The sequence below is a fragment of the Tachyglossus aculeatus genome, chromosome X2 (assembly GCF_015852505.1).
Source record: "Tachyglossus aculeatus isolate mTacAcu1 chromosome X2, mTacAcu1.pri, whole genome shotgun sequence".
NCBI lineage: Eukaryota > Metazoa > Chordata > Mammalia > Monotremata > Tachyglossidae > Tachyglossus > Tachyglossus aculeatus.
In genome coordinates this window covers 543,999-570,887 of record NC_052100.1, presented here as the reverse complement: position 1 = coordinate 570,887, position 26,889 = coordinate 543,999, and the positions used below count along the sequence as shown (strand labels likewise).

At 62.3% G+C, this 26,889-nt stretch overlaps 2 protein-coding genes across 2 annotated transcripts in view; one reads left to right on the top strand and one right to left on the bottom strand.

The window, feature by feature from the left end:
- Positions 1-16,943, top strand: part of INTS9 (integrator complex subunit 9) — a 31,231-nt gene extending 14,288 nt beyond the window's left edge. The window contains exons 7-17 of the mRNA XM_038770859.1: positions 2,633-2,753; positions 4,224-4,358; positions 9,298-9,409; positions 10,478-10,658; positions 12,480-12,540; positions 13,276-13,447; positions 13,618-13,742; positions 14,212-14,379; positions 14,742-14,840; positions 15,184-15,321; positions 16,229-16,943. Of these exons, the coding sequence (XP_038626787.1) occupies positions 2,633-2,753; positions 4,224-4,358; positions 9,298-9,409; positions 10,478-10,658; positions 12,480-12,540; positions 13,276-13,447; positions 13,618-13,742; positions 14,212-14,379; positions 14,742-14,840; positions 15,184-15,321; positions 16,229-16,405 (1,489 nt within the window). The 3' untranslated portion in view covers positions 16,406-16,943. The remainder of the gene's footprint in view (positions 1-2,632; positions 2,754-4,223; positions 4,359-9,297; positions 9,410-10,477; positions 10,659-12,479; positions 12,541-13,275; positions 13,448-13,617; positions 13,743-14,211; positions 14,380-14,741; positions 14,841-15,183; positions 15,322-16,228) is intronic.
- A 1,296-nt stretch (positions 16,944-18,239) lies between these two features.
- On the bottom strand, positions 18,240-23,025 carry EXTL3 (exostosin like glycosyltransferase 3). The gene is made up of 5 exons (XM_038771449.1): positions 20,806-23,025; positions 20,132-20,259; positions 19,634-19,778; positions 19,141-19,269; positions 18,240-18,851 (listed from the first exon to the last, which is right to left on the bottom strand). Exons 1-5 carry the CDS (start codon positions 23,023-23,025, stop codon positions 18,642-18,644), a joined length of 2,832 nt encoding a protein of 943 aa, XP_038627377.1. The 3' UTR covers positions 18,240-18,641.
- Between the last annotated feature and the right edge of the window lie 3,864 nt (positions 23,026-26,889).

Sequence of the window (26,889 nt, the reverse complement as noted above, 5' to 3'; positions counted from 1 at the left end):
CCGCTGGGCCGTGGTGCGGACCAGACGGCGAAGGGCCGAGCGCAGGCAGGCGGGGTGGGGAGGACCTGACTGAAACCTCCAGAAATCTGAAGGAGGTTGGCAGTAGCGTTCATCAGAGAGAGGCGACCCAGACAGGAGCTGGCCCGCCTTAGGTTATTGGCAGGCCTGCTGTGCGGGGGTGGGAGGGAGGTGGTCAACTGTTGCCATCGCTGGGAGGCCAGGCTGGCTGCCCCAAAGTCCTGACCCAGGAGAGGCCATTCCTAGGCCACCGAGGGACGTGGGGAGCAGGTTCTGACAAGCGCCCACGTACCCGGCCAGCCGAGCTGCCCACTGGTTTACCTGCCACCATGTCGCATCGGGACCAAAACCTCGGCCAGGGCCTCCTCTGCCAGCCTAGGCTGGCCGCCTGGGGTTTGGCCCGAGGCTCTGGGGCTAGGGCCTGGCAGAGTCCACCTGGACTTGGATTTCCAAGGGCCGGGCATTCTCAGAACAGTCCAGCTCCCATCCTGCGCGGTCTCTGATTTCAGCAAGTCATTGCCCTCCTCTGGGGCGGCCCGGCCCCCGCCCCATCCCCGCCCAGGGCTCGGCCCAGATGCCCAGCGAGGGAGGGCCTCCCCCGCTTCAGGGCACAGAGCCAGCCGGGCCTCATGGACCTGCCGATTAGGTCATTGTGCTTACGTGGGCAGCTTTGGAAGCTGTTTAAAAATGAGTGGTTCGAGAGAGGCGGATTTGGCCTTCCCTCGTGCTCTTTTAATTATATGCAAAAACCTCAAGAAATTCAGGATCGAGAAATCGATATGTAATAAATGTAATTTAATATGCATGTAGACTATCATTCCCTATAATATATTAAGAAAGTCAAAGCCGAGATTTCCGATAGCTGCATTATGGACCTGCAGTAAGGGCGAGTTAAAGTACAGCCCTGCTGCCGTAACCGGGGATTAGCCCCATGCCCCCTCTTACTTGGAACTTTTTCGTGTGTTTTGGGCTGTCGACTTCTGGGTCGGGTGTTGGGTTGGGGGATGTGAGGGAGACTTTAGGGGAGAAAATGCCTCAGCGACGTTTGTCCCGGAGACCGGAACTGCGGGGTTCAGGGGGTGGCGGAATAGTGGGTTCTTTAAATACATCCCCCTCCCTCCTCTGCGAGTTTCCTAGCTTAGGGGTGTGCTCTCCTTATCCTGAGGGTTAACCGAGCTCCAACTGGCCTTTTGAACCCCACTCCCTGCCCCACCCCCTGAGGGGATTCCCCCAGTCCCCCACGTCCCTGCAGAAACAAAACTGTTTGCAGTCCAGCGTAGCTGATTCCCAACGATCGGGTCCAAAGAGAAAGGTGCAGGCCCGAGGAGCTTACCGACTCCTGCTGTCCGAGCCCCGGCGGCTGGGCCTGTAGAGCTTGCTGACCACCGTATCCGATCCGGGGTGATCGGGTCCGTAGAGAAGCGTATGGTTCCGGTGGACTCACCACCCCTTCTGTCCGAGGCCCAGTGGCTGGGCCGGTAGAGTTTGCTGCCCACCCTTGTCACGCTCGGTCACTTGACGTGGCAGATCGGGGGCGATGGGCCCCTCGGAGCCCCCGGAGCTGCAGCCGGCCCCTGCTCGAGTGCCGACTGTGGACGCTCCGGGTCTCTGGGGGAGCCTTAGCGCGGGCAGCCGTGACGTTCCCTCCCAGATCTTAAATCACAGGCCACAAATTCACCCGCCTCAGGGACGGGACGATAAATCCCAACCTTTTGAACTAAGCGACCCAAGAAACCCTCCCACTTTCCCTAAATCTTTGGAAATGGGTTTGAATTAGCGTTTGATTTAGCTTTAGTTTATCTCCCGAGAAAGCGATCCCTCGGGCGCTCCTGGCAGCCGGGCCCTCCTCGGTAGGGGCCGCCGCTGGAGATTTATTCCCAGGGATCGAGCCGTCCCTCTCCCGTCTCTGACAGCCGCTTTGTGTTTCTCTCTGGCTCCAACCACGCCGAGCCCTGCGTGCCACACCGACCCTGGGCTGAAGAACCTTGCTCCTGTCCTCTCTGATGGCAAATCAGCTTGGCGGGCATGCTTTGGTCAAGCAGGCGAAGCCCTTTACAAACACACCCCAGTGGGAGACTCCTCGATGACCTGGCCCTGCCCATTGCCCCTGTCCACGGTCAATCCTGCAACACTGACCATGAAAATCGGGAAGGCTTGCCCCTGCTGCTCCACCTCCTCCTCCCTGGAGCACCCCTCTGTACTCCTTAGGAGGTCTGCCAGTCTCTGGGAATGAAATTCCAAGGTGTTCCAGGAGTAAGGGTTGCTGCAACATTCCCGGCGGCGGCTCTGGCAGCAGACAGGGCCAAGAGGTTTCTTCCTGTTTCTGGGATGGTGGAAGAGAGTTGTGGCCCCAGGCTGGACCTAGATTGGAATGGAGTCCCATGTGGGTGGGGCCTGGCTCCGCTTGGCTGTGTTGGGACTGGGCGCAGGGCTTAGCCCTGTACTTTCCCTTTGCCGGTGGTGGGCTGAGCCTGCCGTGACTCGCTGGACACGGTGCTGCGGCAGCTCTTGGCACCCCCAACACTGGGTCTACTCCTCTGAGGGCAGGGCTTGGCGGGGAGGGAGCGACTGAGAGGGTGGCGCTCACCCCAACCTATCCCTGCTCCCCGCCCAGGCTGCTGCCCGCTCCCCTCAAAGATGCCGTGGAAGTGGCCACGTGGAGGAGGTGCTACACGATGCCAGAAGTGAACTCCGCCCTCAGCAAGATCCAGCTGGTGGGCTACTCCCAGAAAATCGTGAGTACCTGCTCCGACCGGGCACCAGCCACTTCCGATCCAGCGGGCGGGTGGGCAGCAGGGTGGGCAGCGGGACAGGGGCCGGCGGTTCCCACGTCACCTGCTGGGCCGGACGTGTCTCCTTCCTGGACTGGCCTTTAGAATTGGAAGCAGCACAGCTTAGTGGAAAGAGCAAAGGCTTGGGAGGCAGAAGGATCTGGGTTCTAATCCCATCTCCGCCACTTGTCTGTAGTGTGACCTTGGGCCAGTCAGTTCACTTCTCTGGGCCTCATTCACTTCATCTGTAAAATGAGGATTAAGGCTGTGAGCCCCACGTGGGACAAAAGGACTGTGTCCAACTGATTAGCATGTCTTCCTCAGCATTTAATACGGTGTCTGACACATAGTAAGCACTTAACAATTATGATTTTTTTTTAAAAAAAGCAACAAAAACCCCACTGCTCATCAGGGTAGCTGGGGACGCGGCCATCTCCCTGCCCACCCCTGGCACTGGCCACAGTCTAAGGGAGGCAGCAAGCTGTGGCCCTGATGGGCAACCTCCTGCTGGGGCCTGGAAAACCATGAGTAAGGAGGGTTGGTGGGAGTCAACCTGGATCAATCAACCAATCGATAGTATATATTGAGTGCTTACTGCGTACAGAGCACGGTACCAAGTGCTTGAGAGGGTACGCTACAACAGAGTTGGTAGGCATGATCCCTGCCCACAACGAGCTCACGCTTCCGAAGTCGAGGGGGAGGGCAGCCTGTGAGCCGCGGGAAGCTTGGCCCGGGTCACAGCCCCAGAGCGCTATCCGAGAAAGGGCACGCTCGTGCTCCGTGAAACACCGGCAGTAATATTCAGGGACCTGTGGTGACAGAGCGCTTATCACAGGGGGTGGAGGGTGGGGGGCCTTCTCTGCCCTACTGTACCCTACCATGTCCTGGGGCACCTCCAGACTGACGGAAACACAAGTGAGCTGATGAGCAGGACAGGCGTTTCATTGCTTCTTTTCCGAGGTCAGGCGTTCCAAGCCCAACTCTGGAGGGTAGTGATGCAGCTGGCTTTCAGCAGGAGGGGTAGGGGTGTGTGAGGGAAAGAGTATTTGTTGTTAATGGTATTTGCTAAGCGCTTACTATGTGCCAGGCTCTGTACTAAGCACTGGGGTAATTACAAGATAATCAGGTTGGATATAATCCACGTCCCACATGGGGCTCACAGTCTTAATCCTCTTATTACAGATGAAGTAACTGAGGCCCAGGGAAGCAAAGTCATTTGCACACGGTCACACAGCAGACAAATGGTGGAGCTGGGATTAGAACCCAGGCCCTTCTAACTTCCAGGCTTTTGCTCTGTCCACTAGGCCATGCTGTGTGTGTGTGTCGTGTGCGGGCATGTGTGTGTGTATGAGAGAGAGAGAGAGAGAGAGAGATTGATTTCCGCCCTGGAGCATTGTGATTAAGTGTTTTCTCATTTTTTCTGGGGTGTGGCAGGAGCTGTTTGGTGCCGTCCAGGTGACCCCACTGAGCTCTGGCTATGCCCTCGGAAGCTCCAACTGGATTATCCAGTCGCATTACGAGAAGGTGTCATACGTTTCCGGATCCTCTCTGCTGACCACGCACCCACAGGTACTCCCATGTCCACCCCCATTGCTCCCCGCAGGCCACGGCCCTCGTCCTCAGGGCTCCGACGGGGCACGGTGCCCACAATCCAATTTGGCTGGGCTCTAGCGGGCGAGACGTCGTGTACAGCACAAATTCTGGCGGGTCACCGGCTGGGGCTTGGCATTCGCGGTTGCAGTGCCCCCAGAGCGAACTCTGATTGCCATTTTCTGCTCGGTGGTCTGTGGGCTCTGATGCTGGAGCCCACGCTCTATGTTTATGTCTGTTCCCCAGCTTTACACCTGAGAGAGACAGACAGGCAGATAGACAAAAGTTGTCTCAGTTTTCCTTTTTGCGAGTCCTCAGAAGAAAGAGAAAGAGGCTTTGTGAGGTGGCTGGGACGTGCCAACCTGGGTCCTCCCTTCTCCTAATGGGTCTGGTAGTAGTAGCTGCCGAAGTGCCCCCTTAGCCTGGGCCGGCAAAGCACTGTCACCGGGAGGGGCTGTTGAGGGGTCCCAGAGACCAGTGCCATGAGCAGTCCATCACGGGAGCCCCAGGACAGCGTCGGGGAAGAGAGGAGAGGAGCGGCACCGAAGCTTATCCATGGGCATTGGGAGTCGGCCGGAGGCTGGCTGCAAGGCTCTGGAGGAGCTGGAACCGTGATCTGAGGGTGGGACTGGTCGTCGGGGTGCCCGCGGTAGCTCTTGCCAGGCTGCCTTTAGGGGCTGCGTTTTCCTGAGAAGACAGTGCTTACACAGGGATGGAGGCGGCCCCGTCTTCATCAAGTTCGGGGCCCGAGTTAGCCCCCAGTAGGCGACTCGCCCAGAGGGAATGTCTCTTCTGGGAGGTTTGTGGTCTTTTTGCTTTTCATGGTATTTGTGAAGCCCTTACTGTGTTACTTAAAATGCTGTTTTAAGCACCAGGGCAAGTCCAAGTTAGGTCGGACACAGTCCCTGTACCGCATGGGGCTCACAGTCTAAGAAGAAGGGAGAACAGGTATCCCCATTTTACAGTTGAGGAAACTGAGGCCCAGAGAAGCTAAGCCACTTGCCCAAGGTCACACAGTAAACAGTTGGCAGAGCAGAGATTAGAACCCAGGTCCTGCTGACTCCCATAGCCTGAACACTGAGCCGGTGCCCCCTTGCCCCCCTACCACCCCCAGTGCCAGCACTTGCTCCATCTCCCAAACTGCTGCTGTCTTCAACCTCTGTCCATACGCAGCCCCTCTGCTCCTGCTAGCCCCTGCCAGCCTTTGGTACCAGCCTGCAGTGGGGCAGGGACTACCCTGGAGCTTGGGAGAGCCATGCCCACCTGCTTGCCCGACAGCCCAGGTACAATTCTCTGTGACCCAGCACCCTTCCTCCAAGCGAATGGTGTTCCACAGGCCAGGACAGCTCACCCGCGGAAAACATGTTCAAGTCTAACCGGGAAGTTACCGATTTCCCCAAAGAGTGGAAAGACTGAGCACTGGCCAGAAGAGAGCGAGAGACAGAGAGAGGGAGAGTGTGCGCGCAAGCATGTGCTTGCACATGCAGATGCATACCCTCCCTGGGGAGGACCATGCCCCACCTGGAATCATGTACGTGCTTGCACGTGTGTGTCTGTATAAATGCATGCTTCCAGCCAGGAGAAGAATGGGTATTCCCGGGAACACGGAGGGGCAGGGCCCAAAGTGTGGAACAGTTGGTGGTGGACCATCCACCGCTTTACATGGGCAGCAGCGTCTGTGCCCCGGGCACTGCCACCCGGAAAGGAGCAGCCCTCTCAGCAGAGGACTTTGGAGAAAATCATGAGGGAGGCTGAAGTCGAAACAGCACCGAGGCAGCAAGCAGCAGACAGTTGTGTCGGCACAACCCAGGCTATTCTCCTGGGGCCTCCCCTCCCCTCCTGGCCACACCTGGAGCACTGCAGAACCTGAGCCAGAGGGCGGACACCTGTATTTTGGGAGGCAAGTCTCCCCCCGCTATGAAACCAAATTCATCTTCCTCAAAAACATGGGTGACAGTATGACTTTCTGCCCTCTCTTCACTTAGCAGTGTGGAAAGTCGTGGAATGCTTAACCACAAGAATTCAGACGGGCTACAACTATCCGTGGGCTCCATGAGGGTTTGGAGAAATTCGTGGGCTTACGGCCCACTATCGGTCCCTAGAGAGAGAGTCAGGGATGGAGAGGGTAGAGTCAGGGGGCGTGGGACGGTCCGTCCCTAATCGTGAGGGTGGGAGGCCGGGAGGGCGACCAGCACGTAGTCCCTCCAGGTGAGCCGGTGTCCTAGACCAGGTTGGGTGGTGTTCTGGATCAAGTTTGCTATCATGAGAATGATAATGTTACCTCAAATCAACATGGAATGTAAATTTTCCAAAAGCGCTTTCGTACTGTTTGTCCTCAAAAACTCTCTGGGAAGGAGGAGGAGCAGAGGGAGTCTCAGCTCCCATGTCCCATGACCGGGCCCTGGGTTCTCGGCCACCCTGCTCCGACCGGAAGGCCCCGGCCCAGGGGGGCCGGGAGGGGGTGGATGAAAGGGACAGGACTCGTCTGGGGGTGTGGGGCCGGCGGTCCGGCTGTGCCCAGGTCTCCTGACCCCAGCCCTGGACTCTTTCCAACCAGACCTTCGCATCTGGAAGTACACATGGCCCCAGAGAGAGATCTCTTCTTCAGCCAGGACCGCCTGGGCCCCTGACCTCAGAAGTGGGCTCGGGTGGCTACTCAGAGCGGACACTCACCGCTACTCAGGGTGGATACTCGGGAAGGTTCCTCAGGACGGATACTCTGGGCAGTCGGCAGCGGGCTTGGCGTTGGTTACACTTTGCCTAGCCCATGCAGGGATGTTGGCTCCTGGTGAAAGGTTTGATTAAACAATAAATTGGACTATTACGAATGACTTGCCTCTGGTACATCTAATAGAAATGGAATATCCAATTAGATAATGTGAGCCCAGAGAGCTAATGGGCCCAGAATGGTTTTTCTCGGGCAAAGACAGATGAATCCAGATCAATGACACGGTATCAGCCGGCACTCAGGCCCGGAGGTGGAGGGGCAAAGATGAGCTGACCCCGGGCGGGGCGGAGGCCCTGCAGGGCCCTCCGGGCAGGGGAAGGGCAGCCCAGAGGCTGGACCGCGGGCAGCTTGACTCAGTGGGGAGAGATGGTCCGGGCTAGGGGCTTCCCAAATGGGTGAGTCCCGGGTGCGGGGAAGAGTCAGTGCCCTGAGCGGTGCCAAGTGCATGGTCGGCCCCTCCCTGGCTCCTCCGGTCAGCTGGTACTGCCTCACGCCGGGCAGGTTTCTTCTTGGCCCCCTCCAACTCTCCCTTCCGGCCCTTGGCCCGGCTCAGAGCTCGCCGCCTCCGGCGCCCATTCTGTGTCCCCCTGCCTCGCTCGCCTCTGCCACTTCCCAGAAACTGGGAGCCGGGTCAGACACGCCCAGCCGGGTGTCCCCTGGGGTCCGGCAGGAGTGTCCATCTTCTCAGTCATCATGCTGTTGGGTGAGCAGAACCAATGTGCTAGACACCCGGGTAGATGTAAAGTTAGGACCCGGTTGACCCCTGCCCGACCCAGAGCCCACGATCTGTCTTATCCCCTGTGTACTACAGAAGAAGCTTCTGGCCCAGGGAGGTTAAGTGACTGGCCTGAGGTCACACAGTAGGTCATCGGTGGAACCAGGACTTGATCCCAGGCCCCCAGCCCCGTGCTCTTCCCTTGAGGCCAGACGGCCTCTCCTTAAAATCAGTCCAGAGGTTCTTTAGCTGAGCAATTTTAAACTGATTTTCCGAGAGAAATTTCATGAGATCTTAATCTCGGGGTCTTGGCTTAAATCAAGAAACATAAATAACTCCTCTCCAGATCTGTTGTTGTCTTTCAATCGGGTAATTTGATGATAAGGCGGATGGCCTTATTTCCCTGACTCACACAGTTCATTTCTCATGTTCTTCCGTCCTTGACGTGGGGAGAGGATTTCCCTTCTCTTTACTGGAAACTGGACTGATTTCTCCCAGATAAGAACAGAAGGAGAAAACTGGGAAAGACCTGGGGTATGAAAAGAGTCAGCTTCAATTGTCCTGTGGGTTTGGGACAGTGGGAATGATCGTTGCCCAGCTGTAGGAGAGAGTTCCATGGCAAATACCGTATAGCCTTGTAAGCTCCTTTTGGGCAGGGATCACGTCTACCAACTCTCTTGGATTGTACTTTAAACACAGCAGTCCAGTGCTGCTGTGCACACAATAGCCCCAGTGCGTATAACAGTGCTCCAGCACTTTGAACAATGCTTGGCACATAGTAAGCCCTTAACGAGTACCATAGTTATTATTATTCTTCATGGGCATGGACTGCGTCTACCGACTCTACTGTATTGTACTTTCCCAAGCACCGAGTCCAGTGGTCTGCACACAGTAAGCACTCAATAAATACAATTTGGTTGATTGAAATCTCCAGCTCGATTTTGTCTCCTCTGCAATCTCACATCACCTGCCACAGCTCCTACCTCACCTCACTGCTCTCCTCCAACCCACACCCCTCGCTCCTCTAACGCCAACCCACTTGCTGTACCTCGATCTTGTCTGTCTCGCCGCCGACCTCCCACCCACATCCTGCTTCTCTCCTGGACTGCCCTCCCTCTTCGAATCCAACAGACGATTACTCTCCCCCACTTCAAAGCCTTATCGAAGCCCCATCTCCTCCAAGAGGTCTTCCTCAATTAAGCCCTTGTTTCCTCTTCTCCTTCTCCCTTCTGCGTTGTCCTAACTTGCTCCCTTTATTCATCCCCTCTCCCCACCCCCTAGCACATATGTACATATCCGTAATTTATTTACATTAATGCCCATCTCCCCCTCTAAACTGTAAGCTCATGTGGGCAAGGAATGTGTCTGTCATATTGTTCTGTTTTACTCTCCCAAGCATTTAGTACAGTGCTCTGTACACAATAAGCACTCAATAAATAACCACTGACTGACTGACTGCCTGTCCTGTGTTGCAGCCCATGGACCAGGCCTCCCTGAAGAACAGCGACGTCCTGATTCTGACGGGCCTCACGCAGATCCCCACGGCGAACCCAGACGGCATGGTGGGGGAATTCTGCAGCAGCCTCGGTAGGGCCCCGGTCCAGGATGCAGGGAGGCGGGAATGCGGAGGTTCTCTGTGGGGAGGCGAGAGGCCCGGCGGCCTGCCTGGCCGGGGGATGGACTGAGCATCTCTTGCGTGCAGCATCCTGTACTAGGTGATGGGGAGAATAGAGCAGTTAAAGGGTCCTCTTCTGCCCTCGAGGAGCTTCCAGCCTAGCGGAGGGACACTGACTCTGAGCACGTGGCCGCTGAAGGGAGGAAGAAGAGGGTGGAGAGGCCACCTGCTTTCTCGAGTGAGCCGTGAAACCCTGGGCTGTGGGGGTGTCCCGGGAGCTCTCTCCAGAATTGCCCCGCCTGGCTGCCAGCCAACACGTTGGGGCAGATCGGTCCCGAGCCCGTGGCCATGGGCAGACGGGCTCTCTGGTCTCTGGGACCCCGCTCCGCAGCCCAGAGACCCGTCACCCGAGGCCACCGTGAGGGAGGACGGGGCTTCCCAGCCCCCCTGCGGCACAGGATAACCCAGGGCTGCGACTGACCATGGCCTGCGATGCCTGGGGGGAGGCAGGGGTGTCCTTACTCGCCATCTGGCCCCCTCAGCCCCATCCTCCAGCCTGCAGAAGCTGCCCACCAGGCTTCGCAGCCAGTCATACTCCCAAGGGTCTCTCCCAACTGCAGAGCTCAGTGTTGGCACTCATTGGGCACTCGGGCAAGCCCTGGATAAGCTGAAAGAGCCCCATGCCCGACAGCCAAAGAGCCTGGGACAATCGGGAGCCCGGGATTCCTGCCGGCCGGCCCAGGAAAGGAGGGCCCCCCAGCCCCGACCTGGTGGGATCTGGTCGGTCCGGGCCTGGCGACCAACGACGGGCTCGTTCCAAAGTCGTGGCACCTGCCCAGAAGGCTCTGGCCAGTGGACAGGGGCAAGGCAGGTGGCCAGAGCAGAGGCTGCTCATTCCCAACAAAGAGCATGGGAGCAGGGAGGAAGCAGGCTTCCTCGGGGAGTTTGTCCACAGCGGCTTTCTAGAGACCAACTTCTGTTCTTTCCACCTTCCCCATCGCCCCGTCCCGCCCTCCACCTCCTGACCCCTCCAACCCCAGCCATGACAGTCCGGAACGGCGGCAACGTCCTGGTCCCCTGCTACCCGTCCGGAGTCATCTACGACCTGCTGGAATGTCTCTATCAGTACATGGACTCGGCCGGCCTCTCCAACGTCCCCCTCTACTTCATCTCCCCCGTGGCCAACAGCTCGCTCGAGTTTTCCCAGATCTTTGCTGAGTGGTAGGTGTCCGTCCGTACATCCGTCCCCCGCCCTGTCCCCCAGGCCGGGCGCCCACCGGCCCTCTGGACTGAGTGCCTTCTGGGTGCAGGGCACTGCACTGAGCGTGTGGGAGGCACGGCGGAGTTAGAGGACACGACTCCCCACCCTCAGGGATCTCACCGTCTAGCCGGGGACACCGACTCGAGATAAGGGACAGACAGGAATGGGGAGGGAGTTCTGGGCCGGGGAGAGGACACGAGCAAGAGGCTGGCGTCCAGGGAGACGAGGACGAGGCTCAGTGAGTTGGTTGGTTCGATTGGAGCGAAGCGTGCGTGGTGGGGTGGGGACAGAAGGACCTGTGTTCCAATCCTGACTCCGCCACTTGTCTGCTTCGTGACTTTGGGCAAGTCACTTAACTTCTCAATGCCTCGGTTTCCTCATCTGTAAAACAGGGACAAAATACCTGTCCTTCCTCCCTCGTGCTCTGTGGAAAGAGCCCGGGCTTTGGAGTCAGAGGTCATGGGTTTGAATCCCGGCTCTGCCACATGTCCGCTGTGTGACCTTGGGCAAGTCACTTAACTTCTCTGAGCTTCAGTTACCTCATCTGTAAAATGGGGATTAAGACTGTGAGCCCCACGTGGGAAAACTTGATCATCTTGTATCCCCCCCCAAGCGCTTAGAACAGTGCTTTGCACATAGTAAGCGCTTAAGAAATGTCATCATTGTTATTATTTTAACTGTGAGCCCCACATGGGTCAGGGACTGTGTCTGCATGGATTACCTTGTATCTTCCCTAGCTCTTAGAGGGTTACCTGACACACACTAAGCACTTAACGAATATCACTGTCCTTTCACTTGTGGAGTTCAAGCATGCATTTGAGATGCTGGGGTGCTCTCTCCACAAGCACCATGAGGAGCAGCGTGGCTTACTGAAAAGAGCATGGGCTCGGGAGTCGAAGGTCCTGAGTTCTAATCCCAGCTCCGCCACTTATCAGCTGTGTGACTTGGGGCAAGTCACTTCGCTTCTCTGTGTCTCAGTTACCTCATCTGGAAAATGGGAATTAAGTCTGTGAGCCCCACATGGGAAACCTGATTACCTTGTATCTATCCCAGCGCTTAGAACAGTGCTTGGCACATAGTAAGCGCTTAACAAATACCATCTTTATTATTATTAGTATCATTATTATTAAATGATGACACTCCAATCTCCCTCGCCAGCCCCATCCGCTTTCTTGCTCTGCAGTCTTGCACCTTCTCCGGCCCCCAGGACATCTCTCCCCGGACGTCCTGACGGCCCTGGGAGCTCAACACATTCCAAACACCTCATCCTCCCTCCCAAATCCTCTCTCCAACCCAACTTTTCCATCGCAGTTGACACCCCACAGCCCCTCTCCTCCCCATGTCTCCCGACACCCAGGCCCTGGGCTCTTTCCGCTGGGCTGGGCTGCCGCCATCGAATGTATCCCAACGGGGTGGGAGGGTAGTTTGGGAGAGGCAGTTGGGTCAATTGCGCCGTCTGGCCAGAACTCTGCTTTCTTACAGAGAAGTTCCCAGCCCCTGGGCCTTGTCAGTCACTGGCACCGGCATAGGCAGGGGAAGTAGGAGCACGCCGCAGAGGGAAGTGGTCCTGGGAGACTCAGGGGCTGGGCAGGATACAGCTCTGGGAACCGCGGGCCTCCGTGTCCCCTCCTCCCCCGCACCCTGCGTTCTTCCAGTCGGTCAGGACCACCCGCCTCCTGCCGCGGAGGCAGTTCCTTGGACGAGCAGGTGGCAGCAGCAGGCCCAGAGCCCAGCCGGCGGGTCCCCCCACCCCCGTCTTCAGCTTTTCTTCTCTGTCCCAGGCTCTGTCACAACAAGCAGACCAAGGTGTACCTCCCGGAGCCTCCCTTTCCTCACGCAGAGGTAAGAAAAGCCATTTCCCCTGGCCTGGGCCCTGCAGGTGCAGGGCACCTCTCCCCATGCGTCGGCGGGGCAGGGAGGGCTGGGGCACAGCCAAAGAGGAGTCAGCCATCGGGGTTCGGTCAGGGTCACGACACCAGAAGGGGCCTCCCACGCACTACTTCTGGCCCGGTTCCCATGCGCAAGAAGGCCGAAGCCAGCGGGCTTCCCCTGCCACCGGAAGGGCCCCTTCTTGGGGCTGGGGATCCTCGGGGTCCCGGCCCCATGCCGGTAGCCTCGCCGACAGGGAAGCCCCTTCCTGGCACCCGAACTGAGTTGGAGGGGGGCCCAGCCGGTTTTCCATGGCATTAGAGCCGGGAAGCTGCTTTTGGTGACACTGGGCTTTCCTTCAAAAACAAATCAGGAAGGCAAACTATGCTGCTGCCCAAGGTTTCTCAGCTCATCACTGTTTCCATAACAGTGGAGCCTCCCCCGACCCCCTGCCTCCACCCCACCCCCCTCCTCTTACCCCCCAAACTCCATGTGCCCTGGGGCTCTCGGGGCAGGCAGCACCTCAGCCCCGCCCCAGTTCTGTCTTTGCGGAGGGGCGCCCCTTAAAGAGAAGGGGATTCCGCTCCCCTTCCTGCCCCCAAGTGGAGGCCTTGGGCCCCCCCCCAGTCTGCCCCGTGAGGCCCAGACCCCCGCTTTGGGTCTGGGGGGCCCGGGCGGGCTGACGGGGCGCTTTTCCCGCCGTGGCAGCTCATTCAGACGAACAAGCTGAAGCACTACCCCAGCATCCCCGGGGACTTCAGCAACGACTTCAAGCAGCCGTGCGTGGTGTTCACCGGACACCCCTCCCTGCGCTGCGGGGACGTCGTCCACTTCATGGAGCTCTGGGGCAGGTCCAGCCTCAACACCGTCATATTCACCGGTCGGTGAAGGTGGGGCGGGACGGGGCGGCGGGGCGGCGGGTCCCCAGAGGGCCCACGTTGGCCGTGGGCGAGGAGAGGGGCCGGGCCGGTGGGGACCACACGCCAGTCTGCATCGGGCGAGGCGACTCAGGGCAGGTCCCTTCCCTCCTTGCCTCCCTCCCTCCCACAGAGCCTGATTTCTCGTACTTGGAGGCCCTGGCTCCCTACCAGCCACTGGCCATGAAGTGCGTCTACTGCCCCATAGACACGCGCCTCAACTTCATCCAGGTGTCTAAGCTGCTCAAGGAAGTGCAGGTGCGTCGCTCCGGCCCCGGGCCTCCCCACACCTCCCCGCTGCGGCTGGGGAGTCGGACAGATGGCCGTGAGCCCAGCGGAGCAGTGGACGGTGCCAGCGCCCGACAGAGTAGAGAGCCATCTTAGGGCTCTCTTCGTGTTAAGGGGGAGAATCTGGGGAGAGGAGCCGGGGGCAGCGGTGGCCCTCAGCACTCTTTACTTGGTCCTTTCCCTCCTGCCCCTCCTCCCCTCCCTCCCCTCCCTGCCTGTTTGCCTGCCTGTCAGCGTGCATTTGTGCATCTCCCCGTTCCATGTGGCCGAACCAGCTTCCTGCCCCCGGGCTGCACCTGGACAATCCTCTCTGTGTCTCTGCGGGCAGCCCGGGAGGAGTTCAGGGTGAGGGCACAGCGAAGGGGGGGAAAGCCCGGGGGGTGAGACCGAAGAAGGCCCTCCGGGTTCACCGCCTCCCCCGTCCCCACCGTGTGCGCAGCCTCTCCACGTGGTGTGCCCGGAGCAGTACACGCAGCCACCCCCGACCCAGGCGCACCGCGTGGACCTGGTGATCAGCTGCCACCCCCCCGCCATGTCCTACCGCCGGGCCGAGGTGCTCACGCTGCCCTTCAAGCGGCGCTACGAGAAGATCGAGATCGTCCCCGAGGTGAGGGGCGGGGCGGGTGGGGACCCTGGGCCCCTTCCCCTTGGTCCCCCGCCCAAGGCGGCGCTGCTTCGGGTCAGGCTACGTTCTGGGGCGAAAGAGAAGGTCCGGGACAGGGCGGAGCCCGGCCTGGCCTGACCTGGCCCATGTGGCACATTGGGCGCCGTCTTGGCTTTTACCTCATCGCCGTTCCTCCATTCCAGGAGGGTCCGTGGGCCCCTCCGGACAGATGTACGGGCCGTCTCGGTCACGCTGCCTCTGGCTGTCCCAGCTGTCGGCCACAAGGCCACACTCGACCTCATCCCGAAAGCAGGACCTCGGGCCCCACTCTGCGGAGAAGCCAGGGCCCACACCCATCTCTTTAGCTTGCAGACTCCCTGGTGCCCATGGAGATCAAGCCTGGCATTTCCCTGGCAACCGTGTCTGCCATGCTGCACACCAAAGATAACAAGCACGTTCTACAGGTAGGCGGTGGGGCGGAGCAAAGCACACGGGACAGGGCACGCAGAGGAGGACAAACACACATACACACACAGGTAGCTGCGAGGGCCCAGACCGGGACACGCCTGTCACCGCCCGTGGGTCGACAGGCCAAGTCGGCCCAAGGGTTGTTGGTGGGCAGCTGCACCACTTAGGGCCCGGCTTAATTCGCTGCGGGACTCCTGGACCTCCAAAAGAAACATATCTGGGCCGGCTGCAGTAAACCCAGCGCGGTGCCCTCCCTGTGCCCCCGGTCCTGGTGGGGCCTGGCTGGCCAGTGCCAGGACCGGGGGCAGTCCCAGCCCCGGCGGCCTCCTCTCGCCCCAGCCCCCGCCCAAGTCCTGCCCGGCTCCACCCGGCAAGAAGCGGAAGCGGGTGACGGACGACATCCCGGACTGCAAGCCGCTGAAGCCCTTGCTGAGTGGCTCCATCCCCGTGGACCAGTTTGTTCAGGCCCTGGAGAAGGTGAGTGCCGGCTCCCGGAATGCCCCGGGGTGGGCCCAGGAATCCTGCCCAGCCACACCCAAGCGGGGCGCCCACCTCCACTCCCGGTCTGCCCCCAGAGGGCACGTCCATTGATCTGCCTGGGAATGCCCAGGTGGGCATGAGGGCCCCAATGCAGAGTTGGGATGAGGGAAGAGATGTCATCGGGAAGACTTCGATCCATCCCAGGCATTTACTGAGCACCTCCTGTGAGTGGGACCCTCTGCCCGCTGCCTGAGGGAGTGCCGTAGGGGACAACCCACACTCTGACCACAGTGTAGAAGCTGCAGGAGGTGGGATCTGGGGAGAGCCAAGGCCTGTTTTCTTGTGAAAAGGGAGTCAGGAGACAGTAGAGACGAGAACGAGGCCCAGCGAGTAGGTCGGCTCGACAGGAAGAGGGAGCACGATCTGGGGTGTAGTGGGAGAAGAGTGTGAATAAATAGGGGGCAGGGGACCGATTGAGGGCCTGAAGGCTAATGGCAAGGAGTTTCTGCTGGATGTGGTAGAGGATGGGGGAGACAGGCACAAACCACGTTTTAGAAAAATGACCCAGGCAGCAGAGCGAAGTACAGACCAGAGAGGCAGGAGAGGAGGCAAGCCAAGACGTGACATGCACCTAGACCAGCGTGGTGGTCATTTGGGGAGGTGGAGGGATAGTACAGAGGAGAAATGGAGCAGATTTGGCCAATAGACTGAATAAGGGTACATAGGTGCTTGGGGCAGAGAGAGCTTGAAATCGGGTCGGGGTGGCTGGGCTGAGAGGGAGCCAAGGGGTTGGTGCTGAGACTTCGGGGAGGTCAGTGGGAGCAGGCCAGGGTCAGGGGGGGCCCACGTTCCCCTCGGGCGCCCGGTGGGGCCGCCTTCTCCAGCCCCGCGTCCGTTCCTGCAGCACGGCTTCAGCGACGTGAAGGTGGAGGACACGGCCAAGGGCCACATCGTGCTGCTGCAGGAGGCGGAGACGCTGATCCAGATCGAGGAGGACTCCACCCACATCATCTGTGACAATGATGAGCCGCTGCGGGGACGCCTGCGTGACCTCGTCCTCAACTTCCTGCAGAAGTTCTGAGGGGGCCTCCGGCCGGCCGGCCGGCCTACCCCCTGGCTGCGGCCCGGACCTAGGAGCCGGTGGGTGGGCCCGGCTCAGCTCGGCCCATCCCAGAACTCCGTGTCCAGGAGGCAGAGCGAGGACCGCCTTCCGGCCCCCCACCCCATGCTGCTGGTATCCAGCCCGCCATCACCCTGTCCCATCCCGGGCCGGGCCAGCTAAGAACTAGCATTAGAAAGGGAAGAGCTCCGCCTGGGTGCCCATCCCCATTGCCACCATCACCCTGCTTCGGGGGCATCGTTGCAAAGAGAACGGGCCCCGTGCCCTCTCGTGTTACTTGAGACTGGCTGTGCACGCAGGGGTGGAACCACGGGGTCTGGGCCCATCGTGGCACGGAGCTGCCTCTGGCCACGGCTGCAGCTCATGGCCGGTCGGGCCTCGGCCCTGGTGACCGCCCGAGCAGGTGACTGCCGCAGGCGGAGGTCTGGCTTCCACGTCCATGTTTGCTGAATGTGGGTGTGCGCTACCCAAAACACCACCCACAAATAAAGAACCTTTCTCCGGGGCCGGGGTGTCGAACCTCTGTGGGGCACAGTGGAGGGCAGCCACACTCAAGGGCTTGTCCCAAACCCTCCGTGTCCCCATGGAAAAGGGGTGGAGGTTGCTAGTCTCAGCGGTTCCTCCACCGGCCCGGCCCCGCCAACCCCAGTCCGCAAGTTGCCGCCTCACCCTCCTTCGCCAAGCATGGCGGGCCCGCCCAGGCCAGGGGACACAGAGCCTGCCGGCCTCTTACTTCCTAGGCCACCACTTCCTCCCCGCACAGCCGCTCCCAGGAGGGCACCAGGCTGGCTAAGAGCCTCTGCCCCTCCCACCCACTTCCCCTCTGGCCATCCATCCCTTCTATCCTCCAGTCTGAGGGGCAGTGCCCCCACCACCCTCAGAAACCCCGGACACCGGGCCTGGGCCCCGCATGAGGTAACTTTCCGTTTATTCATCTGCTTACAAAACCCGATACCAGAACCATTGTGCTGGGGTGAGGGGCGCCCAGGGGTTCCCAGCAGAGACGCCCCGTTTTGTGGGGGGAGAGGGGGGAGAAGGGGGGGCAGAAAGGGGCCATGGCGGGGTGTGGGGCAGCTCAACCCAAAGCCCTGACCCAGGGAAGAAGGCGGAGGAGAGCCGGGCCTGGGCGGAGGCCACCGAGCCGACCGGTAGGGCCGAAGATGTCCAGGAGCGCACGGGGCGGGATCCAGGGCTGCTCCCAGGCAGTAGCCTAGTTAAGGAGCTCTTCCCAACCTTTGCTTGGGGGGACAGTTAGCCAATCCCCCCCGGATCCACCCACCCCTGGTCCTGCCTGACCATTACTGACCCCTTCCCCCATACTGGGCAGCAGCAGCAGCTACAGGCACTGAGTCCACACAGCTCGAAGCGGGGGTGTGGATGGGTGGGGGGGGCCAGCTCATGCTCCAGCCTCCCCAGCCTGGCCCTGGGGACCCCCAGGGCAGAAAGGGACTGTAGCGATGGGGGGGGACACTGACCTGATGTCCCACGACAGATGGGAGCACTGGGGCGGGGGGGAGTGGGTCAAGATTTCCCCTCCCCGACATCCGCCAAAGGTGGGAGTCTGCGGCCCCTCCTCAGGTCACACGAAAGCAGGGAGTGCCGCCTCGGGGAGGGGCTGGGGGTCGCGAAAGACGCGGGTCTGGGGGAGAAACAGCAACAAAGGGACACGGGGCTGAGGGGGAGAGACAGACAGAGGAGCGGAGAGGCACACGGGAGCAGGCTATGCACACATACATATACGCACACACACTCAAACAGATATATATGTATATATAGAAGCCCTGGGAGGCTGATCTGAAACACTTCCATTTTAAATAATAATATTAAAAAACACCTCAAACCAGTCACCCTGGACAAGTAACCATTCGGGTGCATCCCCATGTCCTGTCCAACTGTCAGCTGCTGCGTTTCCTCAGTTCCATGCGCTCATGTGTGTGTGTGTGTGTGTGTGTGTGTGTGTGCGCGCGTGTGCAAACGTGGGCGGCCAAGGCTCAGTCGGGCCCAGCTCGGGCCCCAGGGGCAGGGACACCCCGGGGTCAGGCCCGGTCGCAGCATTCCCCGTCTGCCTGAGGTGCCCGATCCCCAGTCACGATGGGTCGGGGCACCCACCTGCGGGTGCCCGAGGGGCCGGGCCCTCCCTGGCCCGGCGGCCGTCCCCGCACCCAACCCGTCATCCCCTCGCCCGGCGGGCCGGGCCCTAGATGAACTTGAAGCATTTAGTCTTGTCGTGGGGCAGGCGTGTCTTGAAGAGCACAGAGTCCACCCGGAACTGCGTGTAGAGCAACGGCATGTAGCCGTACACCCGCACAAAGAAGTTGATGCACTTGTGCCGTTCGTGGAAGTGGGAGTCGTCGTGTGACAGGGCCTGCGGGCAGCCCGGGCAGCGGAACGTCCAGCGTGAGGTCACCTGGGCCGGAGGGATCGGGAGCGGTCAGTGTGGTCCCCTGAACCCCGGCGAGGATGGAGGACCGAGCCCCAACCCTGGGAGCACAGCACGTCTTGCCCGGCCACGCTAGCTGGGGCCCAGAGGGCAACGGCTGCCCTCTCCAACGTACTGTTGGGAGGTGGGATGGGTGGGCATCAAGCCCTGCCCTCTTTGAGGAGAGCTGCTGGGGCTGGGAGAGTCTCGTGGTGGAGGTGGTGACGGGGACCCGGTGCCAGAAAGGGTGGGGGGCCGGGGCCGGCAGCCCGCTCACCTTGATGGGGGGCTTGCGGGTGATGTGGGAGACGAGGAAGTTCATGGCGATGTCCTCGCAGTTGATGTACTCGTCCACCACGTCCCGGATGGCCTGAGGCATCACGTACGAGTACAGGTAGGCGTAGTACTGCGGGACGGAAAAGCCGTGCCCGTCAGGGCCCCCCACCCTCCCCCGGCCAGAGAGCGGCGTGGGGCCGGGCCCCCGAGGATTTGGCGCCCTCGCGGACCCCGGGGCCCCGGCCTCCGGGCTCCCTGAAGCCTCACACACCAGCCCGGCCCAGGGGAAGGCGAGTGGCCCACCCCGGGGACGGAGGAGGAAGGGCAGCGTGGGGGACCGACCCCGTTCGCCCCTCCCGCGGTGCCGACCCCGGCCGGAGGAAGCGGGGGGGAGCGTCAGACATGGGGCGGGAAGTGGGAGGGACCCCCAGGGACCCTTCCCCCTGACCCAGCTGAGCGCGGCGGTGGGGGCGGGGGGCGCCTGGGGCCCTGACCTTGTGAAAGAAGGCGGCGCCGGTGAGCACCATGGACAGCTCGCAGGAGTAGTTGGAGTTGTACAGCCAGGACTGGTGGGGGACGTCCCACGCGTGGTAGCGCCCGGGGAACCCCACGATCCGGTCTCGCGCCTCCCGCCACACCCTGGGACCACAGCGGACGTCAGCGCCGACTGCCGCCGCCCCTCTCCTTTCCCTGGCTCGAGGCCGCTCCCCCCGCCAGCCAGGGGATGGGCAGGTTGAGCCAGCCTGGCGGGAGGAGGGTACGGCCCCTTCCCGGGGTCCTCCCAGGAAGGAGCCGACGAAGCCAGTCCGCTGGCCGGCACCGGTATGGCCGCCCCCGCGGGCCTCGGAAACTGTCCGCGCCTGGCCACCCCTCGCCCAGCCCCAGGTCCCCCGGCAGCCCTTTTCTACGCCGTGCCCCGCTAGGCCCGCGAGAGCAGGCCGGTCCTCGCCCAGACCGGCCCGACCCCATCCGGGGCCCCCACCCGCCCTCACCGGAACCCGAACATGATCTCGTCGTGCCGGAGGTGAGCGTCGTCGTCGATGGACAGGATGGCCTCCGTCTCGATGGCGTCCCACGGCAAGAAGCGGTTGTTGAGGCTGTTCTTCTCGGTGCGCACCACCTGCGGACGGGGAGGACCGCTCGCTGCAACTCGGGGCGTGCCGCGGCGGGGGCGGGGGGCCGGCCGAAGGGACCTGCCAGGCCAGCGGCCGCCCTGACGGGACGCCCGCCATCCTCCCGCCCGGGACTCGGTCTCCAAGAGGGACACCGCCGTGCTGGGAGGAGCCGACCGCTCTCCTGGACCCCAGCGCTCGGGGGTAGGAATGGACCGACACCTCCCGACTGTGCCCTCTCCATCCTTGACTCTCCCTCAGTGACTAAGCACATCACCCTGACTCTCCCATCTTCGTTCATTCATTCATTCATAAAACGCTTACCGTGTGCAGGGCCTCCCCCGATTCCCCCGAGGGACTCGTCCCAGACGACTCTCGCTCACCCCTCTCCATCGTGGACACCGGTCGGCTCATCTCCCACACACCCACCCGACCAGCTGACATTTCCCACGGCCCAGCCTTCCCGGGGAACAAATCCCCCACGCTTCCACCGGCCGGAAAAGGGGGAGGAGGAGGTGGTGTCGCGGAGGGGATGGGCGGCGGGGGAGACTCACCACAACAGGGACGCCGATGTCAGGCCACAGCAGGTCCTCGGAAGGCAGCCGGGGCGAGTTCCAGACCACCACCACCTTGTTGAGGTAGGGCAGCCCGTTGAGCCGCTCCAGCGAGTTCATGAGCACTTCCTCCCGCTCGTAGGTCAGCATGACCACGGTGAACTGCTCGCGGGGCACGTTGCCGCCCAGCGCCGCCTGGAACTCCTTGCCCGAGCCGCCGGCCCCGCCCCCGATGGGCCGGAAGCCGGTGCCCGAGCCCAGGAACTTGGCCTCCGAGGGCAGCGCCGGGTCGAAGGGCGTGTAGGGGAACAGGTGGAAGGGCCCGGGGGGCGTGTTCCAGCTGCGGTGCAGGTGGGCGGCCGTGAGCGTGAAGTTGCGGAGGAAGCGGGGCGAGGCGTAGGGCGGCTCCGTCTCCACGGGGCCCAGGTCCAGATCGCCGTTGTCCGCCAGGTTGGCGTTGTCCGTGCCGGCCGCCTTGCCCGAGCGGTGGGGGATCTCGGCGGCCGCCTCGTCGCGGATGGGGGCGGCGGGGATCTGCAGGCGGGTGCGCACCACGGCCAGGACCGTGCTGAAGACGCTGGCCGCCGTGGCCAGGTAGGTCTCCCAGAGGAAGCGGCCCTGGCGCCGCATGGCCAGCAGGTCGCCGTCCGAGAGGCTGCGCAGCAGGAAGTGGGCCTCGGTGACGCGCGCCTTGGGCAGCAGCAGGGCCGCCTCGCTCCAGCGCAGCACGTCGTGGTAGGGCAGGCGCAGCTGCTCCCCCAGGACCACGGGCACGGCCCCGGCCTCCAGGGCCTCGAAGAGCCGCAGGGCGGCCCCGGCCGTGGCCAGCAGGCGCGGGTCCCCGGGCGCGATGATCAGGGCGAAGGTGGAGGCGCGGAGCAGGCGCAGTCGGTCCTCCCGCCGGCCGCAGAGCGCCCACTCGCCGGGCAGGCCGGGCTGGGCCGGGAGCTTGCAGGTGAACTCGGCCAGCACCGGGTCCAGCTTGCTGTCCTGCACGGCCTTGAGCGTGGCCACGATGCGGTCGTCGTAGTCGGCCGGGGCCGCCGCCCCGCCCCGCCCCTCCTCCTCCTCCTCCTCGTCGTCGTCGGCCTCGGCCTCCGCCTCCGCCCCGGCCCCGCGGCCGCCCCGCGGCCCCCCGCCGCCCGGGGGGCGAGGCGCCTCCACCCGCTCGCCCTGGAAGGTGAACAGGTACTTGCGCTTGGCCGGCGCCTGGGGCGGGATCTCCAGGAAGTTGGGTTCGGCCATGGCGTGGACCAGCGGGGACACCACCAGGTCAAAGCCCGGCCGGTAGCGGGCGGCGTGGAATGTGGCCTGGGCCACCATGGCCCGGCCCGTGCTCACGTTGGCCAGCGGGTCGGGGCCCCCGGGCCGGCGCGCCAGGTGCAGCACCAGGTGGTTGTGCCCGTCGGCCCGCCAGTGGGGCAGGGCCCGCAGCTGCCGCTCCAGCTCGCCGGGCGGGCCGGGCTCCCGCAGCTCCCCGGCCAGGACGACGTACAGGCAGGCCACGTCCGGGTCCCGCGTCACGTAAGGGTCGGCCCGGGCCGCGGCCTCGAAGGCCTGCTTGACCAGCGGGTCCAGGCGGGCGGCCAGGGGCGGCCGCTCGCTGTCGTAGACGAAGACAGGGAAGCCCGAGGTGAGCGGGCAGCGCGAGTAGTCGAAGCAGTCGTGCAGGCGGCAGGCGCGGCTGCGCCGGGGCGGGGGCGGGGGCAGGCCGGGGTCCTCCTTGTCGGGCAGCAGGCGGACGGGCAGCGAGAGCTTGGGCTGGTTCTGGGCCACCAGCTCCTTGTAGGAGTGCTCCGTCTGGCTGATGACGCTGCGCAGCTGCAGCAGGTCCTGCTTGGCGCCCTCGATGCTCTTGCGGCACGCCTCCGCCTTCACGTTCAGCCGCCCGATCTCGCCGTTCAGCTCCTGCCGCTTGGCCTCCAGCGTCAGCAGCTCCTCGCTCACCGACTCGCGGATGCGGCACAGGTCCAGCACGTGCCGGGCCTCGCACAGCTCCCCGCCCGCCCGCGGCCCGAACAGCCGCTTGCCCGCCTCGTCCGCCTCGTCCAGCGTCGTCAGGTAGTGGTGGGCGATGAGCGGGAAGAACACCAGGATGACCAGGAGCGTGAAGCTCAGCCACGTCAGGCGGACGCGGCTGGACAGCCGCAGCAGCCAGGGCTGGGCGGCCCCGGTCGCCGCCCCCGCCGCCGCCGCCGCCGGCCCCCCGCCCCGCCACATGGTCCAGCCCGGCCCCGGGCCCAGCGCGGCCGTCACCCCGGCCGGTCACGGCGGCTCGGGGGCCATGATCCCGGGCCGGGGGCTCGCGACCGCCAGACCCGCGCTACTGAGCCGTCTCCCCGAGGCCCCGGTAGAATGGGAATTTCATGGTCCCGGCCCGCGCGGGGCCGGTCGGTGCCCCCCTCCCTCCCCCACCCCCCACCGGGCCCGGGGGTCCGGCCGCCGATCGGGGCACGTACGCCCCCGGGCCGCGTCAGCCCGCGGGCGGCGTCACGTCATCGGCGTGGCAAGACAGCGGCGGCGACGTCCGGGGGGAGCGCCGGGCTCAGGCACGCGTGTGCGGATGCCCCGACCCCGGTCCGGCGCGGCCGGCCGTTTCCATCGACCGCCCGGGAGGAGCCGGCGGATCCCTCCCCCCGGCCCCTCGAGGCTGCCCTGCAGAGGGAGGGGGAGGAGGAGAAGCGGCGGTCAGCCGGGTGAGGGTCGACCCTCCCCACCATCCCGGGGTTCCCCCTGCCACCGTTCGGGGCAGCTGGCGGGCTCGGACCGGCCCGCCCGACTGCGGGGAACGGAGCCAGCAGTCCGCGACGTTGGGCTCGCCCCGTCCACGCCAGACCTGTCCCCAGTTCAACCTCAGAGGGCCACCCGAGGGAGGGGCGCCCGGGGCTGACCGCCGCCCCCCCTACAATGCCCGGGGCCAAGGGGACCCACCGGGAACAGAGTCCGAGGGAGGAGGGAGCCGGAGGCCCGGCCCGACTCGGATGTTACCGTGCCCTCGGGGTCCCGGCCCTCGGCTCCGAGCAGGCAGCGTCACAACCCGGTCCACCGGGGGGGCACCGGTCTGCAGGAGGCCGCCACCTGTGGGAGCACAAAGCAGAGACTCCGTCAGAAACCGCCCGGGGTCACCGAGAACGTGCCACGCCTGGGCCCGCGGAGCGGCCCGAGGCCAGGGGCCGCCTCACCGGGGAGAACCCGCCCACGCCTATCCAGCCTGCCCACTACCTGCCCCGGGCGGCTGGGAGTTGGTTGGAAGGGGTCGAGCGGGACATCTCGGTAGGTGATTCAGAATGCCCACCTTCTCTGGGCCTCGAAGCCCGCTCACCCCGCCCGGGAACACGTGAAGACACGACGAGATGGGATCGGGCGGGTCGTGCACGACCACCCGCCCCGTAGGGGGACAAAAACCTTCTTCTTGCCAGGAATCTGGCCTAAACGTGGCTCACTGGTTTGGAATGGGGGCAGTCCCACCGGCCCCACTGCGGCCCTCAGAGATTCAGACCTCAGGTACCGGGAACGGGGTGGCAGACAGCGCCAGCTCAGCAGCTCCGGGAAATGGCTGGCCCGCCTCCAACACACCCTGGGGCGGTCGTCGCCCGCAGCAGAGGGCAGGCCCGCCCCCGGGCTCCGGGGGGCCCCTTTGCACTCTTCCTCCCCCAGGAGACGTCCAGTACAGCCCGAGAACCCCACTCCCCCAGCTTCCAAGCCAAAGCCCTGACTCCAAGCCCTCTTCTCAGTGACCCCCACCCCCAAAACTAGATGGAGCCCCAACCTCTCCCTCAGATTCATTCATTCATTCAGTCATATTTATTGAGCGCTTACTGTGTGCAGAGCACTGTACTAAGTGCTTGGGAAGTACAAGTTGGCAACATATAGAGACGGTCCCTACCCAACAGTGGGCTCACAGTCTAGAAGGGGGAGACAGACAACAAAACATATTAACAAAATAAAATAAATAGAATAAATATGTACAAATAAAATAGAGTAATAAATATGTACAAACATATATACAGGTAATAATGATGGCATTTGTTAGGCGCTTACTTTGTGCCAAGCACTGTTCTAAGCGCTCCCCGTTAGAGGACTGGGTCGCCAAGCTCCCAGGACCCCCAGGTGTCACCGTCTCCCTGACCGGTTCCCACCGGAAGGGGCGGTTGTCCCGTGCCCGCCGGCGAACCCGGGGTCGTCCCCTATGGAGGGGATTAATAACTGATATTCGGCGCTTACTACGTGTCAAGCACAGGATGATCGAGTCCCACAGGGGGCTCACAGTCGAAGTAGGACTGAATCTCCATTTTGCAGGTGATGGCACTGAGGCACAGAGAAGTGACGTGACCTGCCCAAGATCACACAGCAAGAAAGTGGTGGAGCTGGGATTAAGACCCAGGTCCTCTGACTCCCAAGCCCAGATTCTTTCCACTTGACCACAGTTTCCCTAATCAAGGCAACGAAGCAGAAATCCCCATGAACCCCAACGACAAGGCAGGCGACAGAGGGTGAGGACACTCACCTGAGGCTGGGGCTGGACCCGGGCCCGGGGAGGGGGTCGGGGGTGGTCTCGGGCCAGCACTGGCTGAGGCTCCAGTCCATTCATTCATTCAATCGTATTTATTGAGCGCTTACTGTGTGCAGAGCACTGTACTAAGCGCTTGGGAAGTACAAGTTGGCAACATATAGAGACGGTCCCTGCCCAACAGTGGGCTCACAGTCTAGAAGTCCAGCAAACAAGGGCACCCGTCAGGAGCCCCCTGAAGCCCCACCGATCCAGTCAGCAATTCCGCTGCATGCCCCGCACGTCACCAGGATCCCCGTTTCAATCAAAGGTATTTATTGAGCACTTACTATGTGCAGAGCACGGTACTAAGCGCCTGGGGGAGTAAAACGGAATTAGTGGTCAGGTTTCCTGCCCATAAGGAGCTTGCAGTCTGAAGGGGGGAGGCAGACATTAATATAAACAAGTAGTTTATTTTGTATAATTTAAAGGTCTGTACAGAAATTTCAAGAGAACATGCAGATCCTCATCTGGCTGCTGGGTTTGGGAGTCGGCCAGCCAGAGCCTGGGGCCACGAGAGACCCGTTTCGCAAGTTGGCGTTCTCTAGTTCTCCGTCCGTCTGCCTGTCTGTCTGTCTCTGGTTTGCCCCCACCCTCCCACACCCAAGGGACGGCATCGGCCCCGACCGCACACGGGGCGGGAGGGAGGACCAGCCGACCCGGCCACCCGCTCCCGGGGTAACGACATGCCATCCCGCCCAGGGCACCAGCAGGCCAGGGCAGGGACAGGAGAGAGAGGAGCGGCAGTCCTGGACGCCCGGGGTCCCGGAAGAACCTCCGCCTCCCTTCCCACCCCCTGGGGTCCTCCCCCGGCTCCCGGCAAGCTCTCCGTCTCTTTCCCAGCCACCGAGAAAAGCACTGTGGTAACCGCCCCCTTCCCTCCCGCCACCGGGCTGGTCCCCGCTCCCGGATTTCCCCGTCGCAGCCCGGACTTTGAGCCAATTTTGTCTATTTGTTTGTTTTAATGTTTCATCGCTCCTGACGTGTCTGTCTCCGATACCTTCTCCCCACTTACACTTTTAGATTGTTAAGGCCCACGAGGGACAGGGACCGTGTTCAACCGGCTCCTGTGTATTCTCTCCCGGCGCTCAGTACAGCGCTCCGCACACGGTAAGTCTTAATGAATACCGCTATGACTAATCAACTCTTCTCCACTGGCTGGGGGCCAGGCGGGCCGAGCAATAACATCAGCTCGGGTGTTGATTCGGCACTTGCTCTCTGCCAGGCACTGTACCGGGAACTGGGGCAAACACGCGATCATCCGATGAGGCCTGGCCCGCCCAGGGCTCACAGTTTAGGAAAGCTCTCAGCCCCACTTAAACAGAGGGGGAACTCGAGGCGCAGAGGGGTTAGGAGACCTGCCCCGGGCCACACAGCAGGCTGAGGCAGATCCGGGACGAGCCAGGAAGCGGTGCGGCCTAGTGGAAAGAGCCCGGTCCCGGGAGAGAGGAGACCTGGGTTCTCATCGTGTTTCTACCACCTGCCCGCTGTTTGCCTTTAGGCAAATCACTTCTTTTCTCTGGGCCTCCATTCCC

Excerpts from the sequence above, each read along its gene's own strand:
- EXTL3 (XM_038771449.1), bottom strand. The coding sequence starts at position 23,025 with ATGTGGCGGGGCGGGGGGCCGGCGGCGGCGGCGGCGGGGGCGGCGACC. Across the intron at positions 20,260-20,805 it reads ACATCGGCGTCCCTGTTGTG|GTGGTGCGCACCGAGAAGAA; the intron begins GTGAGTCTCCCC and ends CCCCGTCCGCAG. Across the intron at positions 19,270-19,633 it reads GCGCCGCCTTCTTTCACAAG|TACTACGCCTACCTGTACTC; the intron begins GTCAGGGCCCCA and ends TCCGTCCCGCAG.